This window comes from Aspergillus saccharolyticus, assembly GCF_003184585.1.
Source record: "Aspergillus saccharolyticus JOP 1030-1 unplaced genomic scaffold BP01scaffold_43, whole genome shotgun sequence".
Taxonomy (NCBI): domain Eukaryota; kingdom Fungi; phylum Ascomycota; class Eurotiomycetes; order Eurotiales; family Aspergillaceae; genus Aspergillus; species Aspergillus saccharolyticus.
The window spans coordinates 1-22,041 of record NW_020290653.1 but is presented as its reverse complement, the minus strand read 5'-3'; the positions used below and the strand labels follow the sequence as shown (position 1 = coordinate 22,041).

At 52.5% G+C, this 22,041-nt stretch overlaps 8 protein-coding genes across 8 annotated transcripts; 3 read left to right on the top strand and 5 right to left on the bottom strand.

Moving 5' to 3' along the window:
• Positions 1-319: 319 nt before the first annotated feature.
• Positions 320-875, bottom strand: BP01DRAFT_360068 (uncharacterized protein). Its single transcript, XM_025575830.1, has one exon. It carries the CDS (start codon positions 758-760, stop codon positions 590-592), a length of 171 nt encoding a protein of 56 aa, XP_025427704.1. The 5' UTR covers positions 761-875; the 3' UTR covers positions 320-589.
• Positions 876-1,858: 983 nt separating this feature from the next.
• On the top strand, positions 1,859-3,154 carry BP01DRAFT_160736 (putative HLH DNA binding protein (Penr2)). Its single transcript, XM_025570693.1, has 2 exons — positions 1,859-2,613; positions 2,665-3,154. Exons 1-2 carry the CDS (start codon positions 2,085-2,087, stop codon positions 3,015-3,017), a joined length of 882 nt encoding a protein of 293 aa, XP_025427703.1. The 5' UTR covers positions 1,859-2,084; the 3' UTR covers positions 3,018-3,154.
• Positions 3,155-5,710: 2,556 nt separating this feature from the next.
• Positions 5,711-6,864, bottom strand: BP01DRAFT_368743 (putative extracellular cellulase CelA/allergen Asp F7-like; the record flags this gene model as incomplete). Its single annotated transcript, XM_025576515.1, has 2 exons — positions 5,711-6,121; positions 6,193-6,864. The coding sequence occupies 2 exons, from the start codon at positions 6,862-6,864 to the stop codon at positions 5,711-5,713; spliced, it is 1,083 nt and encodes a 360-aa protein (XP_025427702.1).
• A 611-nt stretch (positions 6,865-7,475) lies between these two features.
• On the bottom strand, positions 7,476-15,077 carry BP01DRAFT_418467 (exocyst subunit SEC8). Its single transcript, XM_025579331.1, has 19 exons — positions 14,750-15,077; positions 14,617-14,676; positions 14,365-14,530; positions 14,248-14,309; positions 13,971-14,189; positions 13,863-13,908; positions 12,951-13,785; positions 12,814-12,898; positions 12,719-12,763; positions 12,469-12,667; positions 11,362-11,816; positions 11,103-11,276; positions 10,046-11,040; positions 9,886-9,993; positions 9,396-9,836; positions 9,208-9,343; positions 9,008-9,153; positions 8,851-8,958; positions 7,476-8,797 (listed from the first exon to the last, which is right to left on the bottom strand). The coding sequence occupies exons 1-19, from the start codon at positions 14,943-14,945 to the stop codon at positions 7,820-7,822; spliced, it is 5,454 nt and encodes a 1,817-aa protein (XP_025427701.1). The 5' UTR covers positions 14,946-15,077; the 3' UTR covers positions 7,476-7,819.
• Positions 15,078-15,486: 409 nt separating this feature from the next.
• On the top strand, positions 15,487-19,134 carry BP01DRAFT_326890 (putative importin 13). Its single transcript, XM_025572896.1, has 4 exons — positions 15,487-15,840; positions 15,904-16,094; positions 16,149-16,638; positions 16,691-19,134. Exons 1-4 carry the CDS (start codon positions 15,778-15,780, stop codon positions 19,022-19,024), a joined length of 3,078 nt encoding a protein of 1,025 aa, XP_025427700.1. The 5' UTR covers positions 15,487-15,777; the 3' UTR covers positions 19,025-19,134.
• On the bottom strand, positions 19,128-19,800 carry BP01DRAFT_160600 (uncharacterized protein). Its single transcript, XM_025570692.1, has one exon. The coding sequence runs from the start codon at positions 19,693-19,695 to the stop codon at positions 19,231-19,233; it is 465 nt and encodes a 154-aa protein (XP_025427699.1). The 5' UTR covers positions 19,696-19,800; the 3' UTR covers positions 19,128-19,230.
• On the top strand, positions 19,420-21,163 carry BP01DRAFT_360060 (uncharacterized protein). Its single transcript, XM_025575829.1, has 2 exons — positions 19,420-19,501; positions 19,577-21,163. Exon 2 carries the CDS (start codon positions 19,906-19,908, stop codon positions 21,106-21,108), a length of 1,203 nt encoding a protein of 400 aa, XP_025427698.1. The 5' UTR covers positions 19,420-19,501; positions 19,577-19,905; the 3' UTR covers positions 21,109-21,163.
• A 30-nt stretch (positions 21,164-21,193) lies between these two features.
• On the bottom strand, positions 21,194-22,006 carry BP01DRAFT_394785 (seipin co-factor family protein). The gene has a single exon (XM_025578348.1). It carries the CDS (start codon positions 21,980-21,982, stop codon positions 21,404-21,406), a length of 579 nt encoding a protein of 192 aa, XP_025427697.1. The 5' UTR covers positions 21,983-22,006; the 3' UTR covers positions 21,194-21,403.
• Positions 22,007-22,041: the final 35 nt, after the last annotated feature.

The following is a 22,041-nucleotide window of genomic DNA, read 5'->3' as shown; positions in this document are numbered from 1 at the left end:
CAAGGGAGCAAACATGTGATAACTGGAGTCAGCGGGACAGACGGGGAGGGATTTAGAACCCATCCGCGAGCAACAAAGACTCTGCTGCAGAAGGAGTTGAGGGTCTGCACCCTTGTTGTGAGCTCACCGCTGTCAATGGGAACTTTCTTTCGGTGCTGCATGGCTACAAAGCTCTCTGCAAGCCAGGTCGGTAGCTGTGGGTGGCCACCAGCGGTGGACAACCACATCTTACAGGGTGAGCGGGAGAAGTAGATCATGATGGAGCCCACCAAACCGCTTGGTTGCTGCGCGAAATGGAGGAGGGATCGGCCGCTAAGCGAACGGGCATCAGAGAAACATGGAATGGGCTGAAACTGGACTACATAATGCTGACTACCTTAGTCTAGTTAGTCTAGACCCCCTTGACTTGACTACTAACTTACTGACTTACTGTCTTTAAAAGGAACGGGCCGACCGGGATGAGCAGGCGCCATCCTCTCCAAGGCGCAGAACTAAGTCTTCACGAAACTACTGAATGCTGCAGAACAAGGCCTGGCAGCGTGATCACTGGTAATTGACTTCGACTGGCAACTGGCAGAGCACCTCAAGCTCAGCTGCTAAGCTCATTAACCTTTTCGGGCAAGGAGGGTTGGCGGTTTCCACGTGATCCCGGGTTAACCCCTCCTCCGGCTACCGGGAGAGAGAAGGGCGACTGGCCAATCAGAGGAGCGATTTGGGTAGCTGCGAGAGGAGGGGGCCACGGGATGGCAGCACATGACATGTGGGATGGAGTAAAAGGGAGGAGAGAAACCGGTTGAATGAGGGTAAAAGCTGAGGGGGGTAGGGGGTGCAGAAGCAAAATGTGAAGATCTTAGACAAAAGAAATTTGTAGATAATTCAATCACGGAATCACCATGGTGGTATGATGGTGCAGTGAAGTGGTGAAGTTGATCCCAGGGGGGAAGGTGATTTTGGTCACAGTATCAGGTGACTGATCTGCACCCTAGGTCGTTGTCCGCCACCGGAGTAGGTGGTTCTCCCTGTGAATCCCTCTTCCTCGATTCTCGTCTTCGTCCCTCGCCACGTGAGCAGTCCCTCTCTACTCGACTCTCTCTCTTCACAACTCTACTCCATGTATCCCTTTTTTGCATTGTAAGAACCACCACACCTTTTTGCTTGATTTCTGATCCGGTCTGTTCGCTGTCTCCATCGGCGACGATTCTATCTACACTTTTCTTTGGGAATCAAATTCGTTATCCTTATATCGTGAACAAACCGGTCTCGCTTCGTCTTGTTGTTGCCCGTGGCAGGTGACTTGCTGTCAGGTGATAGAGACACCAACCATCCCAAGGTAAACCAGCTCTCCCCCTTTCCTTCTTGACTCCAACTTCGCCTATGTCTACCTCAACGTCTCTCCTCTCCTGCTACCATCTTCCTTTTACCCTCAAATCCCACCGCTCTTCCCACCGCTTGCGCTTCATGTCGGCCCGGGCTGGGTGAGGAGACGGTCGGGGATCGTGATGCTGTGTTTTTCGCGCGGTCCCATCGGTCGCAGGACCATCCGGACGCGTCTCCGATGTTACCGCTACCACTGCAACTGATGGCTGGAAACTCGGCTTGAAATTGACTATTTCTTCAAGCACCCTTTCCATCCTTCGAACATGATTTATTGTAGTTGTATCTTATGCTGTTCTTGTGCAAGAAGCCTTCATTCCCCAGCAGGTCATGGTTGTTTATTGCGCCGCTGTGCGCGTATCCACGCGTTCTCGGGCATCATCAACATAAGCATCTTGATCACTACTTGCTCAAAAGCTGAATCTGTGTACTAACTCACAGCTGACTCTATGCACTGTTATCTATCCGCATATCTCTGCCTTCGCATGTCTTACCTTTTGCACTGCCTATGAAACATATCAGGTTGGCATGTCAACTAACCGAGGCTATAGTGTCGCACAACGATAGCCGATCTTGATTCGGCCCTGGAAACCTGATAGCGGTCACATTCGAATCTGATCGAGGTTCAGACCCTACTCAACAGGTACTGTATCCTGGAGGGCCTGCCGCGGCGCGATTGCCTATTAACGATCGAGTCGCAGATCGGCAAGATGTCTGATCCTTCAATGACCACTGCTGATGGCAGTGTTGCCATCAAGCGCAAGCGCGACAGCACTGATGAAACTGGCCCTGATGCGCAGCGTCTCAACCGTTCTTCAAATGGGAGCAACGGCAGCCTTCCCCCTCCAGACAACCAGCCTAGCTTCACGCACAATTCGCTCGGGTCCTATGATGCCCACGGCCTTCCGTCCACAGAGTTGAACATCGACCAACAAATTCTCCAGCACGTCGGTCCTCAGAACGGCATCTCGGACGACAATACCCTGACGGCTAAAGCGGCGTTGGCGGCGCACACCCCGCAGACTAAATATCCGCCTCCTCCAGATAATGCGTTCGACAATAATCTTGCGCATGGATTGACCTTCGGGGACGACATCAGCCAGGCTATTGGATCTACCCATGGCCATAATTCCACTGCCGCTGCGGTCTATGCTGCGCGTGAAGCACAGAGCATGAACCAGAAGCCCTCAGTTGGCTCTCCGGAATGGCATCAGATCCGCAAAAACAATCACAAAGAAGGTAGGATTTCATGTTCTGCGTCATGGGATCATTAATACTAACCCGATGTAGTGGAGCGTCGTCGTCGCGAGGCGATCAATGAGGGTATCAACCAGATTGCTCGGTTGGTGCCTAATTGTGACAAGAACAAGGGAGCCATTCTGCAGCGGGCAATAGAGTACATTTGCCAGCTGCATGAAGAGAAGAAAGCGATGAGCGAGCGCTGGGAACAGAACAACATGACCACGAGCCATGCCATCAGCGAGATCAGTTCTCAGAACTCCAAATTGAAAGTCGAAGTCAACCGCCGTGGGGACATTGCGCTGAAATGGTTGCAGCGTTGCCGCGACGCTGGCCTTGAATTCGACGACTACGAAGAAGCTAAGGAGCTGGAACCCCTCGAGGTGGATCCCGGCCAAGTTTAGTTTGTTGTTGCGTTCATTAAATCTCTATTCCCTGTGTCTCTGCGTGGCGTTCTTTGCTGGGCCATTTCACATGTGCTACGACTTGTCTGTTTCGGAAGAGGCTTGAGATGCTCGCTCCTCCATCTTATTGCGATTGATTTGCTGGTTGATATTGCAATGTCTCTGCACAAATTCTACTCGATCTTCACGTGGTTTTCTCTCCTGTGTTTGCAAGGTTTTACTGGGTGCACAATTTCTTTAGTGCCGTTCTGATGGAAGATAACATGGGTTGTTTCTAATCTCGCCATGGTGGCTTTCTGATCCCCTGCTTCACACTTATTCCCTTTTGTATGCTAGTTTCTTCGGAAGGATCAGTCAGCATGTCATTCATGGCTAAGGGGGGCTTTAGGGGCTGCGTGAACATTCTGCAGTCCATCGCTGTTCTCGAATGACAAATGACTACTAATTCGCTCTCGATGTAGTTGTGCATGCATGTAGAGCTGGAACGGAGATTTGACAGAGTCCCGTAGATCTGTGGAAGATCAGCCCTGCCAGTGGCCTCGGATCTAGTCTGGTCTAATCCCGGCATTCCTGGTCCAACTGTGGAGACGGACCCATCGGTCAGCTGACTGGCTATCAACCGTTCGGATAACGAGGTAACTATTCCGAACCCATCGCATCCCCACTGGCTGCGATAAGCGATGAGTCTCAGTTTCAGCTACGCTTTGCTGGACTATTCCAGCACCTCGTATGTGGCGGTCACTCCGGGCTGCTTTGGAGCAATTTGCACCAGAACTTTGCGGCGCGACAATTCTCGCCGGTCACGTTGAATAGAGGGAGCGCCGCGTACTTTAAATAATAGATGGATCAGTGTCGACCGGATACGGCTTGCATAGCAGTTGGCGAATCAAGCGCTGCTTCGGCTCCAAATCGAGCCCTTAGAGACTGGACGGTCTCCTCCTGAAGGTGGCAGTCTACATTGCGCAACTCCCAAACTCCGCTGGGACACCAGCGTGAGTACAGGCCGGCAGGCCGGCCTTGGGCTCGGGCGAATCTCTCCATGCGTCAGCATAACGCCGGGATGACTACTATGTTCTGACGAACAGGGAGCTGGTAGCTGTTAAGCGTTTAGATGGAAGTGGGTCGTCTAACAGTATCCGCGACGGTGCCCTGGACGCATGGAGATATATGTAGGCGCATAATCGGTATCATGGCATCCGGCCGCTTTATGGTCCCTTGGGGTGCTTGCCGCAGAAGACGGGAGTTGGATTTTTGGATGCGTCGCGATTTCTGAGAGAGGCTCTTTGCTGGGGCTTCCTCTGGGGGCTGAACTCATTAGGCATATTCTTCGATGTTTTGGGCATAAGTGGGTGGGAAATTCACGGTAACCCTCCCTTCAAATCATCATATAGAGCAGTGTTGCCTTGCTGAAAAGTCGCTTGGCTCGGTTACAGGCCAGGGCGAAGGAGGAGCATTATGTGGCCGATTATTCTATCATGCAAAGGGGCCTTTCTGGGCGTATCTTTCTTTGTGAAGTACGTAAGTATAGATAGTTAGTGCTGCCTAGGGAAAGGAGCTAGGCATTATCGGAGTGCAGTGGTTGCTGTGTTCGTTATGGTGAGTAGTAAGTAGTCTTGACTAAACCCTGCTTTTGCCACGTCAACCCTTCATCTTGTTCTTTCTACGAGTTTCAGCTCTTGACTGAGAAACAAGCTTTACCTTACGATAATGTCTCTCATTAATATTATCTTCACCTCCTGTTTGGGCCTTGTATAGATGGAATAAAGGGTCGTAGTAGGTGCAGATATTTTACCCACGGTGGATCTTCTGCCTGCCTTTGATGCAGACGCGGTGTCATGTAGTTAGTCTGACGGTGTGCAGAAGGTAAGTAAAGATGGACGGATTTCACCATTCTCTGCTGAAGTGATGCAAAACTCATGGCCCACAATGGATAAGGGAGTCTGGATTTTCCCACTTCATTTCTAAAGCGTAGGCTGGGTAAGTTATAGCTACTAATATTAGTGATATTGTATCTAGACTCTGAGCAGATACAAGTATTTTCTCTTCAGGTTGTTGCAGAATCCGGGGGGGCATTTCGGTTTGTCCGGCCGTGGCCCTCCTTGCACGCGCAGAAACCAGGTGACTATAAGGTAATACTTGACTCCCTTTCTTATAGAAGGACTACCAAAGACAGGGGTGCCCTAAGAATGCCGACAAATGGTCTTGAACTACCTAGAGTAAAAGCTTCCGTCCGTCTATGGTGCGGGTGTCTCCGGCCCAATCATACTTTATCATGGATAAATTAAACATAAATTATCGTCCAGAAACTAGCCTGCCGACTATTGATTTGGAATATCCTATTTTTGCTTCCGGCTTGTACCGATGGCCTCAGGAGATGGTGCCAGTCTGTCGGGCTGTCTTCGGCGGCATGGGATAGGCTAAGCCACTACCCAGAATCATCATCACTACCGAGATAAAGTCGATTTCTTTTGAAAAATCTAGCCAATATATACATTGAAGTGAAAGCCCAAAGCCATAGATTTATAGCATATAAACACTTGTCTAATCATCCCCTTGAACAGCCAAGCGTTCGCGAACCAAATCCGCGGAAAGGACCGGAAGTCCGTAGAAGAGTGAAATCAGTCTGACGACGGACCATTTTAGAAAGAATAAGAAAGAAGACCCCCCCCACACACACACCATCATTCACTCCCCTAGAAGTTAGACGAGGCGGTAACGGACGAACCCGACGACACGCTGACGTTGTTGACGGTGATCTTGGCGCCAGACTGCGCAGTGACGCGCACATCGACCGTGTCGGTGCCGAAACCGCTGGAGTTTTCAAAGTAGTTGTAGGTGGAGCGGGTGGTGGATTGCCAGGTGCTGCCGCCGTCGGTGCTGACCTCGAGGGCGGTGACGGGCTCGTTGGAGTTCTCGACCTGCATGGCGAACCAGTAGGCCGAGGTGCCGCTCTTGTTGTTCAGCTTGATCGGGGTGGTGATGCCGCAGGTCACGTATTCCCAGTCGATGCTGATGACCCCCTCGGAGATGTCGGCCAGCTCGGCGAAGGCGGTTTCGAAGAGGTCGAGGTGGTTGGAGTCACACTCGGGGCATTCGTCAACGATCTGGGTTGGGAGGGTTAGCTTCTGGGTTTCAAGAGAAGATGAATGTGTGGATGCTTGGGAGAGTTGCTCACCATGGCCTTGATCTTGTTGCCGCTCGGGCCGGTGACCTGGACACAGGAGCCACACTGAGCGGCGTCGTCCCAGCGAGGGGATCCCAAGGCAGTGCCGTAGAGGCCGGAGGGGATGGTGTAGCCGGTGAAAGAGCAGGTACCGCCGTCGACGTTGCCGCCGTAGAAGGTGGCTTCACCGGAGAACTCGGAGCTCAGGCTGCTGCTGGTGCTGCTGGAGGAGGAGGAGGACGAGGTGGCAGCGCTGGTGGCAGTGGTGCTGGTGCTGGTGCTGGTGCTGGTGCTGGTGCTGGCCTTCTTCTCCACAACGGAGGCAGCAGTGACCTCGGCAGCCGCGGTGGTAGCAGCAGTGGTAGCAGCCTCGGCCGTGCTGACAGTCACAGCCTGAACGACTGAAGTGGCCTCGACAGCAGCAGGAGCAGCCGTAGTGGCAACGACAGTAGTAGTGGCAACGACAGTAGTAGGGACAATCACGGACAAGGTAGAGGTCTCGACCGCGGCGGCAGCAGTGGGAGTCACCGCAACAGTCAGGGTCTTGTAGTAGGTGCTGACAGCGACCTCGTCCTCACCACAGTCCCACTCATCGTCATCGGGGATCTCAATGGGCCGAGCAGACACGGAGGAAAGGGCACCAAGGGCAACAAGACCCAGGGAGGCAAGACGTTCGTACTTCATGGTTGAGATGGAAGGAACGGTGTTTCAAACAGGGAATAATGAATGGAAGAGGCTCTCGTGGTTAGCCAAGGTGGCAAAAGAACGTGTAAGTGTCAACACTGAGGTGGTTTGAGAAAGAATGGACGCCTGGATATCAAATCCTAGGACTATAGTATAGATCGGCTGTTCCGGACAGAGTGAGTGGTCCCCGAGAGATAGAGGAGAAAGAAACGAAAGAAAGAAGGAAGAGAAGAGCTTAAGAAGGGAGCCGTTCGGGATTCCATGGAATAAAAGGAACCTCCTCCAGGCGCATACTCCATAGAATGTTTGCCCCATGGTCCAGACAATATGATCGGTCCATCGCAGCATCATGGTTGCCCCATTGTCAGCAATATCAGGGAAATGAAACTCGGGGAGTAACAGGATGTCAACGGGCGGAAAAGGCACGGTGGCAAGGCAGCAACCATTAGGGTTGGATGCCAGTGGGAAATGAGATCGCGAGGTGAAACACCGGATGGGGATCAATTTGATCATTCCATCGACCAAAGTCAATCAGTTCACGCGTTGAGATTGAGAATTAATTTAAACTACTCCAGTCAGACCCACCCCGGAGATTTCTTCGCAAACGGCCACCTTGACTCTAGACCGTTATCAGACTAAGCACTAAGCACTAGGCGCACTAAGCCAACCTGTCTCACAATTTGTTCGGTGGGTTTCAATCAGGGGCTCTCGTGTGATGCGTCGGTTATTGATATTCACAAGTCACGTCCCACCCCAAGAGACATGTTCTTCTTCAAACCACTGGTCACTGCTTGGGACAGTCATAAAAATTATGTGGACAACTTTCGGCGTTGCTGGCAAGTGGGTCGGTTCATCACCGTCCTGGGCTCCATAACTCACCCCCCACCCCCTTGAGCTACAATACAATGTGGAATTATGAAGAGAGGTCATATTTTCGCTGTGGGCGTATGCAATCCTATTTCGAGTCCCACATCACCTCATTCAACCGCAGCAGAGCATCCGCACTGGCTTTCTTGGCCGCCATGAATTCCTCCCGGTTTTCCGCTCCTCGGGGTCCGAGCAATGCATCCGAGAAGCAGAGGTCGATCAGTATTTTGAGCTCTTCGTACGAAAAAGGCTCCGCGTTTCCAGCGGCCAGCGCCTGCTCTCCATGCGCAGCAAACGATTCCTTCTCCTCCTTCGCGTAGTCGAGTGCTTTCTCTGCACCCTCAAGGAACCAGTCGAGAAACTTGGCGCTTCGCGGGAGGGCGACCACCTCGTGGTGCTCCTCGCCTGGGATGGAGTCCCCATTGTGGGCCGGATCATGTTGGGGATCGATGATGATATTCTTCAAATTCTGCTGCAGAACGAGAACGTCCAACTGAAGGCGCAATGCGCCATTCTCGTTCATGGCCCCAATCAGGTGGGTGTTGGCCACGAACGTCTGATCGATGAAGCGAGCTAGCCCTGAGGTGATGAACCATCGTTCAGAGGGTCCAAGGTAGGTGGAGATGTTACTGTCGAAGCTTATCAAGTCACGATTCAATTCTAAAATTGTCGGCGATGCAGCAGTGGGCTGGTTCATCAGAATATGCCACCAATGGGCGGTGCTGCTGGGAGCCGGTGTCGTGGGCTCAGAAGCGCGCTGGTTCCGAGGATTTGGTCCTGCCATCGTTTTCTTCAACATATGAATGACACCACACCGACAACCAATATGAAGAGCGAACAGAGCAGTGTAAGCCAGTTCGCGCAGTGACTCAAGTGTATTGTCAAAGATAACTGCGGTTTCCGGGTTCAATGGCAGGTATATCGGCTGGCTAACCCCGTCGACTTTGTACTTCATCGCCCCAATCAAGGTCCAACGACGGTTGGGAGGCCCAGTCTCGGGGCGCCGAGCTTCGGAAGAGGGCGGCATGATTTGACGCAACTGGGCAAGATGGCTTGTGAACCATTGCTGTCTCGAAGTCAGCACACACAAAAGCTCTTAGACCGAGCATAGGAACTGACCATGCTATTGTAGAGAAGTGACAAAGCCACCACGGTCTTGGGGTCGGATATAATGTCGTACGGCTCCAATGGGACCTCAGACGTAAGCTGGAGAAGGAGCGCAATTTCCTGGTTTGGTTAGTGATATCTCATGATGAAACCATTTCGGCCACAGTACCTTATCGACAAGCGCCCACTTGTCGTTGGTCGCCTCTTTCCAGAGACTGACAACAGTATCATGAACATCTCCTGCTTTAGCAAAGCCGGCAGCAGCCTTGAGCCGTGGCTCTCCATTATCTCGCGGAGAGACCTTGGTCACCAACGCTATCACCGGAGTCAGCCAAATTTGTAGGTATTCCAATGGAGCTAGCATCTCACCTTTGTACCATCCACAGCATTTGTCGTAGTAAGTCACGATCTGGGAGAGAAGAAGCTGCGTGAAGGCTTGATCTTGGGGAATACTTGAGAGCATTTTGCTGAACTCCTGGATGATCGACATGAATTTGACCGCGCCCTGAATCAACGCAATCAGTATGAAACTCGATGTCTCAAGTCAGAGTAAATACCTTGAAGACGGGTCGAGGTGAGACCGTGGACCATTGTGGGTCTTCTGTGAATGCATCGGTCGAGACGATAGCAAGAGTGCAAAGGTCTGTGACGGTATCATCAAGCTGAGGCAGGAACACGTTGACCAAGAAGTCATCGAGGAAGGACGTCAATGTGGTCATGGCAAGATCCGAATCCACCGGCACAATCTCCTTCAGCCGTTGAATGAACGACAAAGACGGAGGCAACAGGAGACTGATATTGAAAACACTGGGTTCAATAAGTATCTTGTGGCCCGTGCCTGAGTTGCCTTGTCGAACATCAGAGGAGTCAGTCACTGCGAATTTCTGGTTAGATTTGGTCACTAAGCCAGGCACCGATGACCTGAGAATCTCGTCGAGTTCGGACTGCTCGGCTTGAATCTCTGTTGTTTGGTCCGTTTCGGATAGCTTGAACATTTTCTGCAAACAGTGAGTGTTGGCTCTTTTCACCCGAAGTCTCTGAACAAACCTTGTTCTTGTCTCGTTGGCCCGTGTAGATCTGACGTCTAGCGTCGTCTTCGTCTCTCGGTCGATATTCTACGTCAGTAGCCAGATAGTCATGCAATAGCGAGCGGATCTAAACAGACGTCAGCAGCAACACGCAGCTTTGTCGCAGAGTTAGTTCTCACCTCGCTCTGATAAAGCTTCCACAGCTCCTTGAAACCACCACCAAGCGTGTTGCCCTTGGGGATGCCCTCCCGGGCCACAATGGCGGCGATCACATCATGGACGACGCGGTGGCCTTCAGCGATGGACTCAAACTTGGCGTACAATGTCCACAGGAACTCAGACAGAACATGACCACGCGTCTCAATGGTCTTTGTTGCCACGCCGCTTCTGCTGTCTTGGGCTGCGAAGCCACGCGTAGACGTCAGATCCGGGTAACGCACATCAATTTCAGCATTCGTCTTGTCAACAACAGAAAAAAGTTCAACAGGGAGTCTCTGCTCGATGCAGTTGACCGCGATGTCAAGGTGACCCATCTTGTTGAGCGCTTCTATAAGTAATTGAATGTAGTAGAACGTGTCGGCTTCTGGGTTCCGAGAAGCATCCTCCACCATTGGGTTGGAGGCATCCAGCTTGGCAAGGAAGTTGTAGACAGGGCGTTCCCAGGAGCTGTTACCGGACCAGCTAGATGAACTGACACCATTACCCTCTCCGTCAGCTGTCGGGGGCTTCCATCGATTCGCGCAGTATGGAGACTTCAAATACAGATGATCGTGCAATTCCTCGATCAAGATATCTGTCAACGAAGCCTCTTGGCTCCCGAAATAAGCGCGGATATCCGCCAACGCACCAATGTTCTCGAGCTCGGAGCGTCGCAGAAGCCGCAGCGCATCATGTAGCACTTCAACAGCAGCAAGGAAACGCTTGTCTGAGATGCGGGATTCCAACTTCTCCGGAAGCGATTGTATCTCCTGAATCTGGCTGAACAACTGAATGATATCGTCGTATTTCTGAGAGGAAGTAGCCAGCCCTTTCAGTTCAGGCTTAGTTGACAGCAAGCCCGATTTGGCTCCTTCGAGGGCATTCTTCAGATTGCGAACTCGAGTCTGTGAAGTCTGAATGCTCGTCTGGATCTTGTGGTATGTACCGATAGAGCTATTGAAGCCCTGATGGTGTTCTGGCGAGTGAGGTCAGCATCGATACGGATGTATGGTTCACATCGGACCCAAGCAAACCCACCATTGACAACTGACTTCAATGTCCGCTGTATTTGATCGTGGATCTCAAGGAACTCTGGTTCACGCTCCGCCTTGCCCAAAGTGCTCGTGTCCATGAGTTGTAAAGCCACTTGCACCGGGACACAGCTCTCAGAAGCCACGAAGGCCCAATCGCGCTGGACCATCTGTAAAACATCTACCAATTCCGAAAGAAGGTTAGACACGATTGGCCCAATGCATCCGTCGCTGCTGAGGAGAGACCCTTAATTGGTATTTCGCACCTTCAATGGCCTGGGAGCCTCCCTTGCCTCCGGCGCGGGCGACGGTGTTCAGTTCTCGTTCCCTCTCGCGGCTGCTGCTGCCTCCTCCCAGCCAACTCGTCTCTCCGCGCGCCCGACCGTCTCGTGAACCCAGTGTTGCCCTCTCTGCATCCCCCTCTCGTGTTCTGGATCGCGATGACGCATGCTCGGGGTCGCGGTCCCATCGGTCTCGTCGGCGCTCCGGGGATTGAGCCGGAGAGAGAGAGGACTGCGACGCCTCGGCGTAGAAGCCACCATAGCCTCCAGGACGAAGGTCGTGTCCCCCTGAGCCACCGTTGTTACCTCCTCCTCCTCCGTCTCCGTACCCATTCATTCCTAAGCTGTTGCTTCCATTGCTGCCATAGCCGCCGCCGTCGCCGCGGTCGTAGCGGCTGGTGTCGGAGTATCCGTATCCGTTCGCGTAGGGGTTTCGGCCGCTCATGCCAGGTCACTGAACTTAGATGTAAAAGAGGTATAAGTAGTCTCGATTGCTCGTCGCGCGTTGTGTACAGTTAAAAGGAAAGTAGTCGGTCGCTAGGTGCTCGAGCTCCGTAACTCTAGGCACTGGCGCAGTTGAGCAAGCAGGTAACAAGCATGGTCGTTATCAGGAAGGATCAATGTTGAAGGGAAGTCAGAGCGCTGACTTCAACAAGTCTGATTGAAGGAGAAGCTCGGAAACTATATCGGGATACAAAAGACTTAAAGGGACGTGGGTGAGATTGTTGTAGACATCGGAGCTGCTCGATCCCGCGAGGTGTCGCTTGGCCCGTTGCTCCACATTCCGCCCACCTTCAGGCCGCTTGGCTTCGCAACCGTCGGGGTACAGTGTGAATGCTTAATTATAACTTGCCCGACACTTTCCTTTTGGGTATTTCTTTCCTTGCTACAATATCTTTATGTTCCATAGAAGCGGACCGGTACAGATCATTCTGTCACAGAAAGTCTGAACTCGACAAGAGTACTAACCATAGATCTAGGTATGATATTGGCTGTAGGCTCTAAATCTAGGTTTATAGTATAACTATCAGAAACTAGCAGGCTCATTTGGTAATGGCCTTAGTTTCACGCTGAAGCCAACCTCGGGTGTACTCATCGTTCTCGAAGAACTTGTGAGTCTTTTCCCAGACCTCAGCATGGTAATCATTGACCCATTTCAGCTCGGCGTCAGTGAGAAGGGAGGGCTCTATTAAGTTCTGACCGATCGGGGCCATCGTGACGTGCTCGAAGCCCAACCAAGGCTTGTCACCGAACTTGTGCGCCGTCTGCACCTCGCGTGCCATGATGATGTCTAAGGCAGCGTTAGCTAAAGGCATACTTTCTCCCGTAATGAGATACTCACTTTCAATACGAATTCCGAACTTTCCATCTTCGTAGAAGCCAGGTTCTGCTTGAATTAGCTTCTGGCTTGCTCAAAATTGGATATAACAAACATACCATCGGAAATGACGTTGCCAGGAGCGATGGGGACTTCGGTGTACTGCACGCGCGTGCCGATTCCGATGGGTCCTTCGTGCACGTTCTGTCGCTGAATTAGCTGAGTGAAAATGCCATATGCGCTTCTTAAGACTCACCAAGTACGAGCCGACTCCATGCCCGGTTCCGTGGAGGTAATCCAGACCCTCCTTCCACAGATGCTGTCGCGCAAGAGCATCAAGCGCAAAGCCACTAGTGCCCTTAGGGAATACAGCAGTGTCAATGGAAATGAGGCCCTTCAACACAAGGGTGAATGCCTTCTTCTCAAGGTCGGTAGGTTTGCCGAAGTGGAAGGTGCGGGTCACATCAGTTGTTCCATCCAGATATTGGGCCCCAGAATCACAGAGATAGATGGCGGTAGGGTCGATGATGGAGCAGCTTCCCTTTTCGGGCTTGTAGTGGATGACGGCACCGTTTGGACCCGTCGAGGAGATGGTGTCGAAAGATAGACCAGCAAACAAATCGTGCTTGGATCTGATTTGCTCCAGCTTATCTGCAGCATCAACCTCATCCAGAGTTGTCTTCTTGTTCACCAACTCGTTCTCCAGCCAGGCAAGGTATTCCGACAAGGCGGCACCATCACGAATGTGGCAGGCCCTCATGCCTGCAAGTTCAACTTCGTTCTTGACTGCCTTGGCATCCCCAATGGGGCTACGGACCTCGTCGACCTGATCCTCACCCCCAAGGCTAAGACTTAGAGCCCAGGAAGCCCTGTTAGATACAAGAAACTTGGTAGGCGCGCCCTCGGCTTGCTGCTTCAGTGACACGCTTAGTGCTTTGGCATCCGCGAAGATCGAGTCATATGGCTTGATGACGACATCCTGACCAAGGTGAGCCTTCACCTCGGGCGTCAACTTGTCATCGTCGACGTAAAGGTCGACAGTGGTGGGGGTAACGATGGCGTATGAGAAGAACACAGGATTGTAAGGAATACTAGAGACGGGTCAATGAGCCTTGCATAGATGCAGTGTAACAGCCAAGCACACAGCCAAGCACGAAAAAAAACTTACTCGTTGCCACGAAGGTTAAAGAGCCAAGCGATCTCATCCAGCATCGCTATGTTTTGTTAGCCATGCCAGAACAAGACGGACAAGGAACCAGGGTAGGTGATCACCCACAGATAACGATTCCAGCAGCCTTCTTGTTCTCCAATTCCTTGCGCAGATCTTGAATCTTCTCCTGGAAGCTCTTGCCAGCATATTTCTCCGGGTGGACCGTGACTTTCTCCCTGGGAGGAGCTGGCCTGCCATCCTTCCAGACCATGTCGACAAGATTCTGGACACCAACGAGGGACGATCCCTTCTTCTTCAAGGTCTCTGAAAGGCTACGAGCACCCGCTGAAGACAGTCAGTTTCAAAGGCATTTGCCATTCCCAAAGCGAACTGCCCCACTTACAGGCTGTGATTAAAGCTGGATCAACACCAACCACCTTGCCGCCCTCAGCCTGCTCCGTGGTCCTGAATCAAAGGTTAGCTCCCGGGCCCGAGAGCAGCTGTGTTTTGACCTTCATACCATTCTTGCCATGTCGGAACACCCTCGACACCCCGCTTCAGCAGAACCCAGTTGTTGTCAAGCTGCTTGGCAGCCTGGTTGAAGTAGCGGCCATCCGTAGACAATGCGGCCTTGGACAAAGAAATGATGGCCGTTCCAGCCGAACCGGAGAAACCTGAAATAAATTCTATCGAGCGTAGTGTGAGTTATCCTGCATTCGATAGAGGGTGGTAGAGAGAGGCGTGGAAGGGACAAAACGGTTGGTGTTCTAACCTCGACGGCCGTCGCATGGCGCAATATACTCCGACTGGTGGCTATCTTCTGAAGGAACGACTATTTGAGGGAGAAAAAAAAAACGGTAAGAGTTTTGATATCAGAGTGAGATGGGATTTCATTGAGTACGTACTATATACATCCACTTTGTGCTCCTGCATCAACTGCCTCAACTTGGCCAGGCGCTCTGAGGTATTGACGGTCTCCATGTCGATGATAAAGCGCGGGGTGGAGCTGGAAAAGGGCCTTGCACGGGGAAGGGGTAACTTGCGAGCCGATCGGAAAGCTGAGATCCAAGAAAGGCGGATAGGAGGGTGCGAAAAAAGCATCTACTGGCGAGCGATTGCAAAGGACAGCTGCAAGTGTCCGGTGGAAGAGATGGGATCTTATTAAGTTGGGGTTGCACAGAGCACGCAAGGACCTAGGCCGAAGGTAGGCGAGGTAGCGATGGTGGGTGGGTGGGTGGGGAAGGGTAAAAGATACGGGATAACTATTCGTGTGCACAAGAGACAGCGATAGTGGAGGATAAGGTCGTTACTAGTTGGTCAAATCTGGAGGTATGATCTTGAGTCGTGGTGGTGGTGGTGGTGGTGGTGAGGAGTAGCGAGTACGTAAGGGAAGTTCAGTCCCCCGTAGGAGCTCCGGTGGCAGATTACAAGTGGGCCCTTCGGCCGGCCTCTCTTTGCCGACGGTGGAAGTGGGTAAATGCCACGAGATCGGTATCGTCAATTACCGCACGGTAACTTTTCTGCACTTCATTAATGATTCTTCATTAATGATTACTGCCTGCTTATGCTCACATGAGAGCAGACTCAATCAGTCCAGACTATTGGATTTTTCAATCAAGGTCAAACGGTATTCTAAGACAAAGCGTTGTTCGATCATGGCCCGTTGGTTGGAAATCGAATAATAGTCTGCAACTGTTGGCCCAGCCAAGCCACATGCTTTCACCCAAATGCCAACCTGATCAGCTATTTTTCATCCTGTCGGATTAACATTTATATCCCAGAGCCCTTCCTTCCCCTCCATCCCACTTCTCACCGCCTGGCCCTTCGGTAGTAGTGTTATCAGCACGTGACACCCCTTAAATATAGCTATCGCTCATCATCTACAGTCTATACCCTTCTTTCTTCTTGCAAGGAGGCCACCAGTGTCGCGGCCATGTCTGTGGACATTCCAGGTCAAGCCTCGGATGTGCTCCTGCTCATCAATGAGGCAAAGACGGTAAATTGAGCTGTTCGCACGCGTCAATTGCAGGATAAGTGCTGATCTCATTCCTATTTCCAGCTAGTGTCGCAACTTTATGATCCGGCAAATACTGGCAACCCCGCCAAAATAAAGGCGATCCAGGAACACCTTCAACGTCTTCAGAAAGGCCCTCAAGCATGGCTGATTGCAAATCATCTTCTCGCGGAGGATAACACTGATTTGAGATTCTTCGGAGCTTTGACTTTCACTGTAAAAATAAACCAGGACTGGTGCGCGCCCACCACATGATAGCACTGTGCGCAACCTGCTAACTCTGATCGTAGGCAACACTTGAGCACAGAAGAGGCCCAGGAGCTACTAGGACGACTGATAGAACACTATGTCATCTTAGTCAATGGAGGAGAACGGTCTCTGGTAGTACGAAAACTAGCTGCCAGCTTAGCGACCATTTTTCTGAAACCCAACGCTCCTTGGACACGGGCCCTTTGCAACCTGGCGGCTTCCTTAGCAAATGGGAAGCATGTCTCAGAGGAACACTGCAAGGATGTTGACCTCAGGCATACTGTGCTTCCAGCTTTGTCCGAGCGGCAGGTAACCTCCTTGCTATACTTTTCTAATATCCTTGGAGAGGAGATCCATCGGTGGAGCTCTGAAGCCCGTCGTAATCGCGATGATCACCCCATCGCCGAGAATATCAAGGACGCTTTTGTACTCGTCGATGTTGTTCTTGGCCACATTCTGCAGCAAGTCGCATCCGGAGCTCACTTGTCTGATGGTGACGACTTGGGCACTGAAGTTATCAGTTCCTACCAGGTGAGCGCACTTGTCTCCTATACTCTCGTTCCATCTGACATTCGTGTTGTAGACCTGGATGTATGTACGGAGCGCATTTCAACTCCGCGACACGATACCTGTATCCCAACTAGCACCGACCACAACTCACGTGATTCAATGCATGAGCATTCCATCTTTGTCGAAAACCGCGACAGAAGTTCTGGTCGAATTGATAGACTGGCGGGATACTATCTTCAGCCCGGAGCACATTAGTGCCATCTTAGATTACATCGTTTGCGATTATGGTACTGCGCATATCGCTTCACTCATGGAAGGCGATTTCGAGGACGAGAACATGATATTCTTGGAGCTTTTACTAGCATATTCAACACTACAGCAAAGAGACCTTCTAACAAAACCACTGGATCCGCAACATGACAAGGTTCTTGCTCTGCTGCACATGCTGTTCAAAGCTCCTGGTTATGCATCGGTGGACGATTCGGCCTCCCCTTTGGTTCTCGAATGGTGGACTGAGGTGGCAGATGACCTTCAGGAAATATACCTGGACTCAGAAGAACAAGCGGGGCTTGAACCTGCAAAGCACAATCTTGCCCGTGCAGCCCTGGACTGTTTTGAGAAACTCAAATATCCCACTCCGGAAGAGTTGCAGAGCTGGGGCGATGATGATCGTAATGAATTCGGGGCTTTCCGGCGCGACGTCTGTGATTTTCTTTTAGCGATCTATCCAATGCTGGGGGTAGAATTGGTACAGGTTTTCCAGGAGCGAGCGAGATCGTCACTCCAACAGCAAGACTGGCGAACATTTGAGGCCGCCATCTTCTGCGTTGCTCAGCTGTCTGAGGCGGTTGATGAGAATCAGCATGCTGACGAATGTCTGAATTCAATATTCTTTTGTGATGAATTCGCCAATTTATGCGAAGGAAACGGGGTGGCTATTCCAGACAAACCACGCCAGACTCTAGTGGACATGCTTGGGAAATATCAATCATACTTTGAACGAACACAGGCATTGCTACCCCGGGTATTAACATTTCTCTTCGCGTCCCTTAATGTTGGCCCTTGCGCGCCAGCAGCGTCCAGGTCGATCGCATATCTCTGCAATTCATGTCGCAATGCTCTCACACTCGAGCTTCCGGCCTTTATCGACCAATTCGAGAGCTTCCGCTTCAAACCCACTGCTACAGCCCAGACTATGGAGAAGGTTTTAGAGGGCATCGCTGCAATCATCCAAACGGTACCTGAGGATGAAGCAAAGGCTCCATATCTGGAAAGGATTCTTCGGATCTTTCATGAGCAAGCAACCGCAGCGCGAGAAGAAGTCGTCAATGGACTCATCGAGCAAGCTCAAAGCCATGCTCAGCTGGTATTACGATGCATTGCCAGTGTCGGCAAGGGTCTCCGAGCCGATGGAGAAATCAATTTGGACTCGAATGACGATAAGGAAGCCGATGCTTACCCGCCGACCTTCTGGAATATGGGTAGCGGTGCTGTTGTACAGAGCCACATCATGGAATCTATGCAGCTGCTCATGACTGGCTTCCCTGTGGATGTGGCGATCATCGAGGCTGCATGCGACATACTCAAAGCCGGCTATACTGAGAGGACCGGTCCTTACGTATTTCCGCCGATGATGACGGTCAATTTTGTGAAGAGTATCCCACTAGGTAGTGCGGGTACCGACATAGTTATGGGTACAGCCTCGGCTTTTCTTGCATCCCATAGTTCGCATCCCCAGCGTATTCGTGATGAAACAGTTGCCTTGATCATTCACGTCTATGACACATTCTGCTGGATGCATGAGAAACCTGAGTGCTATGACCCCGAAGTCGCTAACAGCGGAATCGACTTCCTGACGCGCTTGCTTCCGAAATACCATTCTTTCCTCTTCGCGCTCACGTCTGCACCGCAGGAACCCGGCCAGACCACTAGTCAACAGCGACCGTCCGTTCTAGAAGCTATCTTGAACTTCACACTTATCTCTCTACAGGGCCCCGAACCCCTGCCATTGCGCTCCGCTTCGCAGTTCTGGGTGAGCGTGCTGAACCTCCCCAGCGACGACCCAGCTATTCAAAATGCTATCCGTGAATGTCTGCCCGCTATTTGTCGGATTCTGATGAGTCAATTCGCCGGTAGATGTGCCCGGTCTGATCTGGAACACCTGTGCGAAGTGCTTCGTAAGGTCATATTCAAACAACAGGGAGCAGCCCGGCCGCACCTTGCTGCGGCGCTGGCCGGGTTGGACGAGGTGGTCGATCAACACCAGCGGCCATCTGTCTCGCCAGAAGAACGACAGCGCCTCCTTGCGTCATTGTTGGCCGCCAGGGGGGCTAAAATGCAGACCAGTCAGTTGATCCGCACTTTCTGGGTCAAGTGCCGTGGTGCCGGCTTCGACTACGTGGGATAGCCTGTAGGGTTGTCTAGCTAGTAGCAAGTGTCGACTATAGCTACCAGACTCTAGGTTCATTGTGCCACCACCTTCTAGTAGGCGGACAGTAACACTTGCTATAATATAAGCTCTCACTAGCCGTGTGTAAAATCACTATTTACCCGATGTCGAGACATCAAGGGATTAGCAATTCCGGAGTTTGCCTCAAGTGACCGTCTGTCATGTCACTGTAGTTGACAGGCTATGATCTTCTGCCTCAGACCTACACAGACAAAATCGTCGGCTCTGAGATATTTTGCCTTTGGAGCGGGGCGATCATCCGCCACTGAGGCGGTGCGCCCAATTTTTGACTGCAGTCCAAGTTCAGGAGTAAACACCAGCGAATATACCTGACTCTCCTCACTAGTGGCCAACGCAATCCGAAAAAAAAAGGAGAAATAAGAAAAAAATGTAGAAAAAGTTAAGGAAAAATAGAAAATAAAAAGGAAAAAACAAGTAAGTCCTGTTTTTAGGTCCTGCATTGACAAGTCTACTATCTCTCCCACTAACTGGCCATTTGTTGTTCCCCAGGGTCTCCAACCACTCCACCTCCACCTCCCCCCCGCCTGTGCAATGCATGAAGTCTCCGTCAGAATCTTCATTGCCGACAAATATGCAAACCTTTGCCTTAGGTGGAAAAGGATGACCATTCATCCAATAGGGCGACGTCATGCCCTGCGAGACTGCCTCTGATCTCCTTTTTTCTGTGTGGGCTTGGTCAGTGCTTTTCACTGCCTCGTGTTTCGGCTTAGACGCGACGGTGGATCTGGCGCCTGCGCCTGGGGCATGGCCGACGACATCATATTAAGGCACGACATGTCTGCGCCTCCTGCTGCCTTTCTGACTGTATCGTTCCCATCATGCCCATCATCGCCAACACTCCGGAAGCCCTTCTTGCTCGCACAGACTCCCTCGACCCGGCGACCACCTGCCAAGGGTTGACCAACAGCGGACGACCATGCCGTCGCGCGCTCGCAGACCCGGCCGACCAGTACTGCTGGCAGCATAAGGACCAAGCGGCCAGCGTCACCCCCAGCACCGCGTCTACTACGAATCCCAATAAGCCGCGCACCAGCATCGATACTCTGCTGGACCGATTAGGAGTGCTCAACATCAACAACGCGCCGCCGCCCGGGGCCTCCGAGAAGTGGCGCCCGCGACCCAAGCCCCAGAAAAGACAAAAGAAGCGCACGATCTGCTGCTGCTTCGAAGTAATCGAGGAGGAGGACATCAGACCGCCCAGGCCCGTCTCAGCCCGGCCACCGTCGTCGCAACCGCCGCAGCCCAACCTGCTGTCGCCCGGCTACAACCAGACCCGACCATCCGCGCAAACATCCCACCACTCCTCCACCTCCTCGGGGATCCCTGAGAACTGGATCCCCACGAGCCTCACCGCGGAGACAACCTCCATGCTCGAAGCCGAGCTCGACAAGCCCATCTCCGAAGCCGACGAACCCGGCTACATCTACATGTTCTGGGTGACGCCCGTCGATGGCAGCGACGGGACGACGCGCGAGCTGCCCCCACCGGCCGCAGAGGTCGCCAGCTCGCTGCTGCCGCCCAAGTCCTCCTCCACGCCGGCGGGGCGCGACCGCCGCATCAGCGACGCAATCCACACGGCGCGGGATCTCCGCGCCTTGGCCTCAGCCCCGACAGCCACCAGCCCAGGCACCATTCGACTGAAGATTGGGCGGGCGAACAACGTCCAACGCAGACTGAATGAATGGTCCCGTCAGTGCAGCCACCACCTTACCCTGATCAGGTACTACCCGTACACCCCGTCGACGCCGCAGCCGTCTCCGTCGCGGTTGGGGGGTGGCGGCCACGACAATGAAGCCCTCGAGCCGGGCCGCAAGGTGCCGTACGTCCACCGTGTCGAGCGGCTGATTCACCTGGAGCTGGCGGATGTGCGGGTGCGCGATATGGGTAAGTGCTCGGACTGCGGCAGGGAGCATAAGGAGTGGTTCGAGGTAACGGCGGAAAAGAGCTCGCTCAAGCGGGTGGATGATTGCATCCGACGGTGGGTGAAATGGGCAGAAGTGCAGGAGAAGCAGAGACGGTAGACGTAGCAATGCCCGGGTGCGAGGTCATTTGAGCTGCTTCATTATACCTTAACAGATAACATAGAACATAGAAGTTGTCTTTCACGTCCTTACAGTCCAGCTAGACTCCTCACGGCTGCTCAACACTTCGCCCTCACAGCGCCCATAGTCATTAAGAACAGAACAACCATAAGTATCAAGAAAGCCACGACACTATACATCCATCCAAACACCCGCTCAAGGTCCAAAACCCACTCAGACACGCACTTAACTCCACCCCATTTTCAATCCGAATTAGAACACAAACAGTGCACCCTCAACCCATGACTTTCCCACTCCCATCCTGATCCCCATTTCCACCCTTATCCACAGCCCCCTTCTCACTCCGACTATTATTCTCAACTAATTTGCTCAAATCAACCCCAAAGACTCCCAACCCCTCCTCCTCCTCCCCCCTAACAACTCTCCCCACCTTCCGCCAAAACCAGACCAACGCCCACCCCCACCCCCAAACCCCTAACCCCAGCAAAAACGTCACCACCAGCACTGGTCCCAGCACCAACATAGCAAGTCCCGCCACCACCGCAGCAGCCACACTCGCCGCCATCATCACGCCGCCCAATACCAGGCACAGGGGGATACCCGAGCAGATGATCTGGGCCAGGAGAAAGGTGGCGAGAAGGGGATGGGTCGTTGCGATTCTTTTAAGGTGGGGGAGAAGGGCGGTGGCTTTTTCCTTCATAGCTCCCAAGGGGGTGGTGGCGGATGGGGATTGGGATGTAACTGTGTGGGTTTGGTCCCGGCTTTGGGCTTGGTCTAGCTTTTGCTTTCGAGGGCTGGTGATGCTAGGTGCCTGGGTGCTGCATTCTTTGTCCGGGTCTCCGGGCGCTGTCATTGTGGTATCGTCTTTGCGTGCTGCTCTTCCTCCTCCTCCTCCTCCTCCTCCTCCTCCTC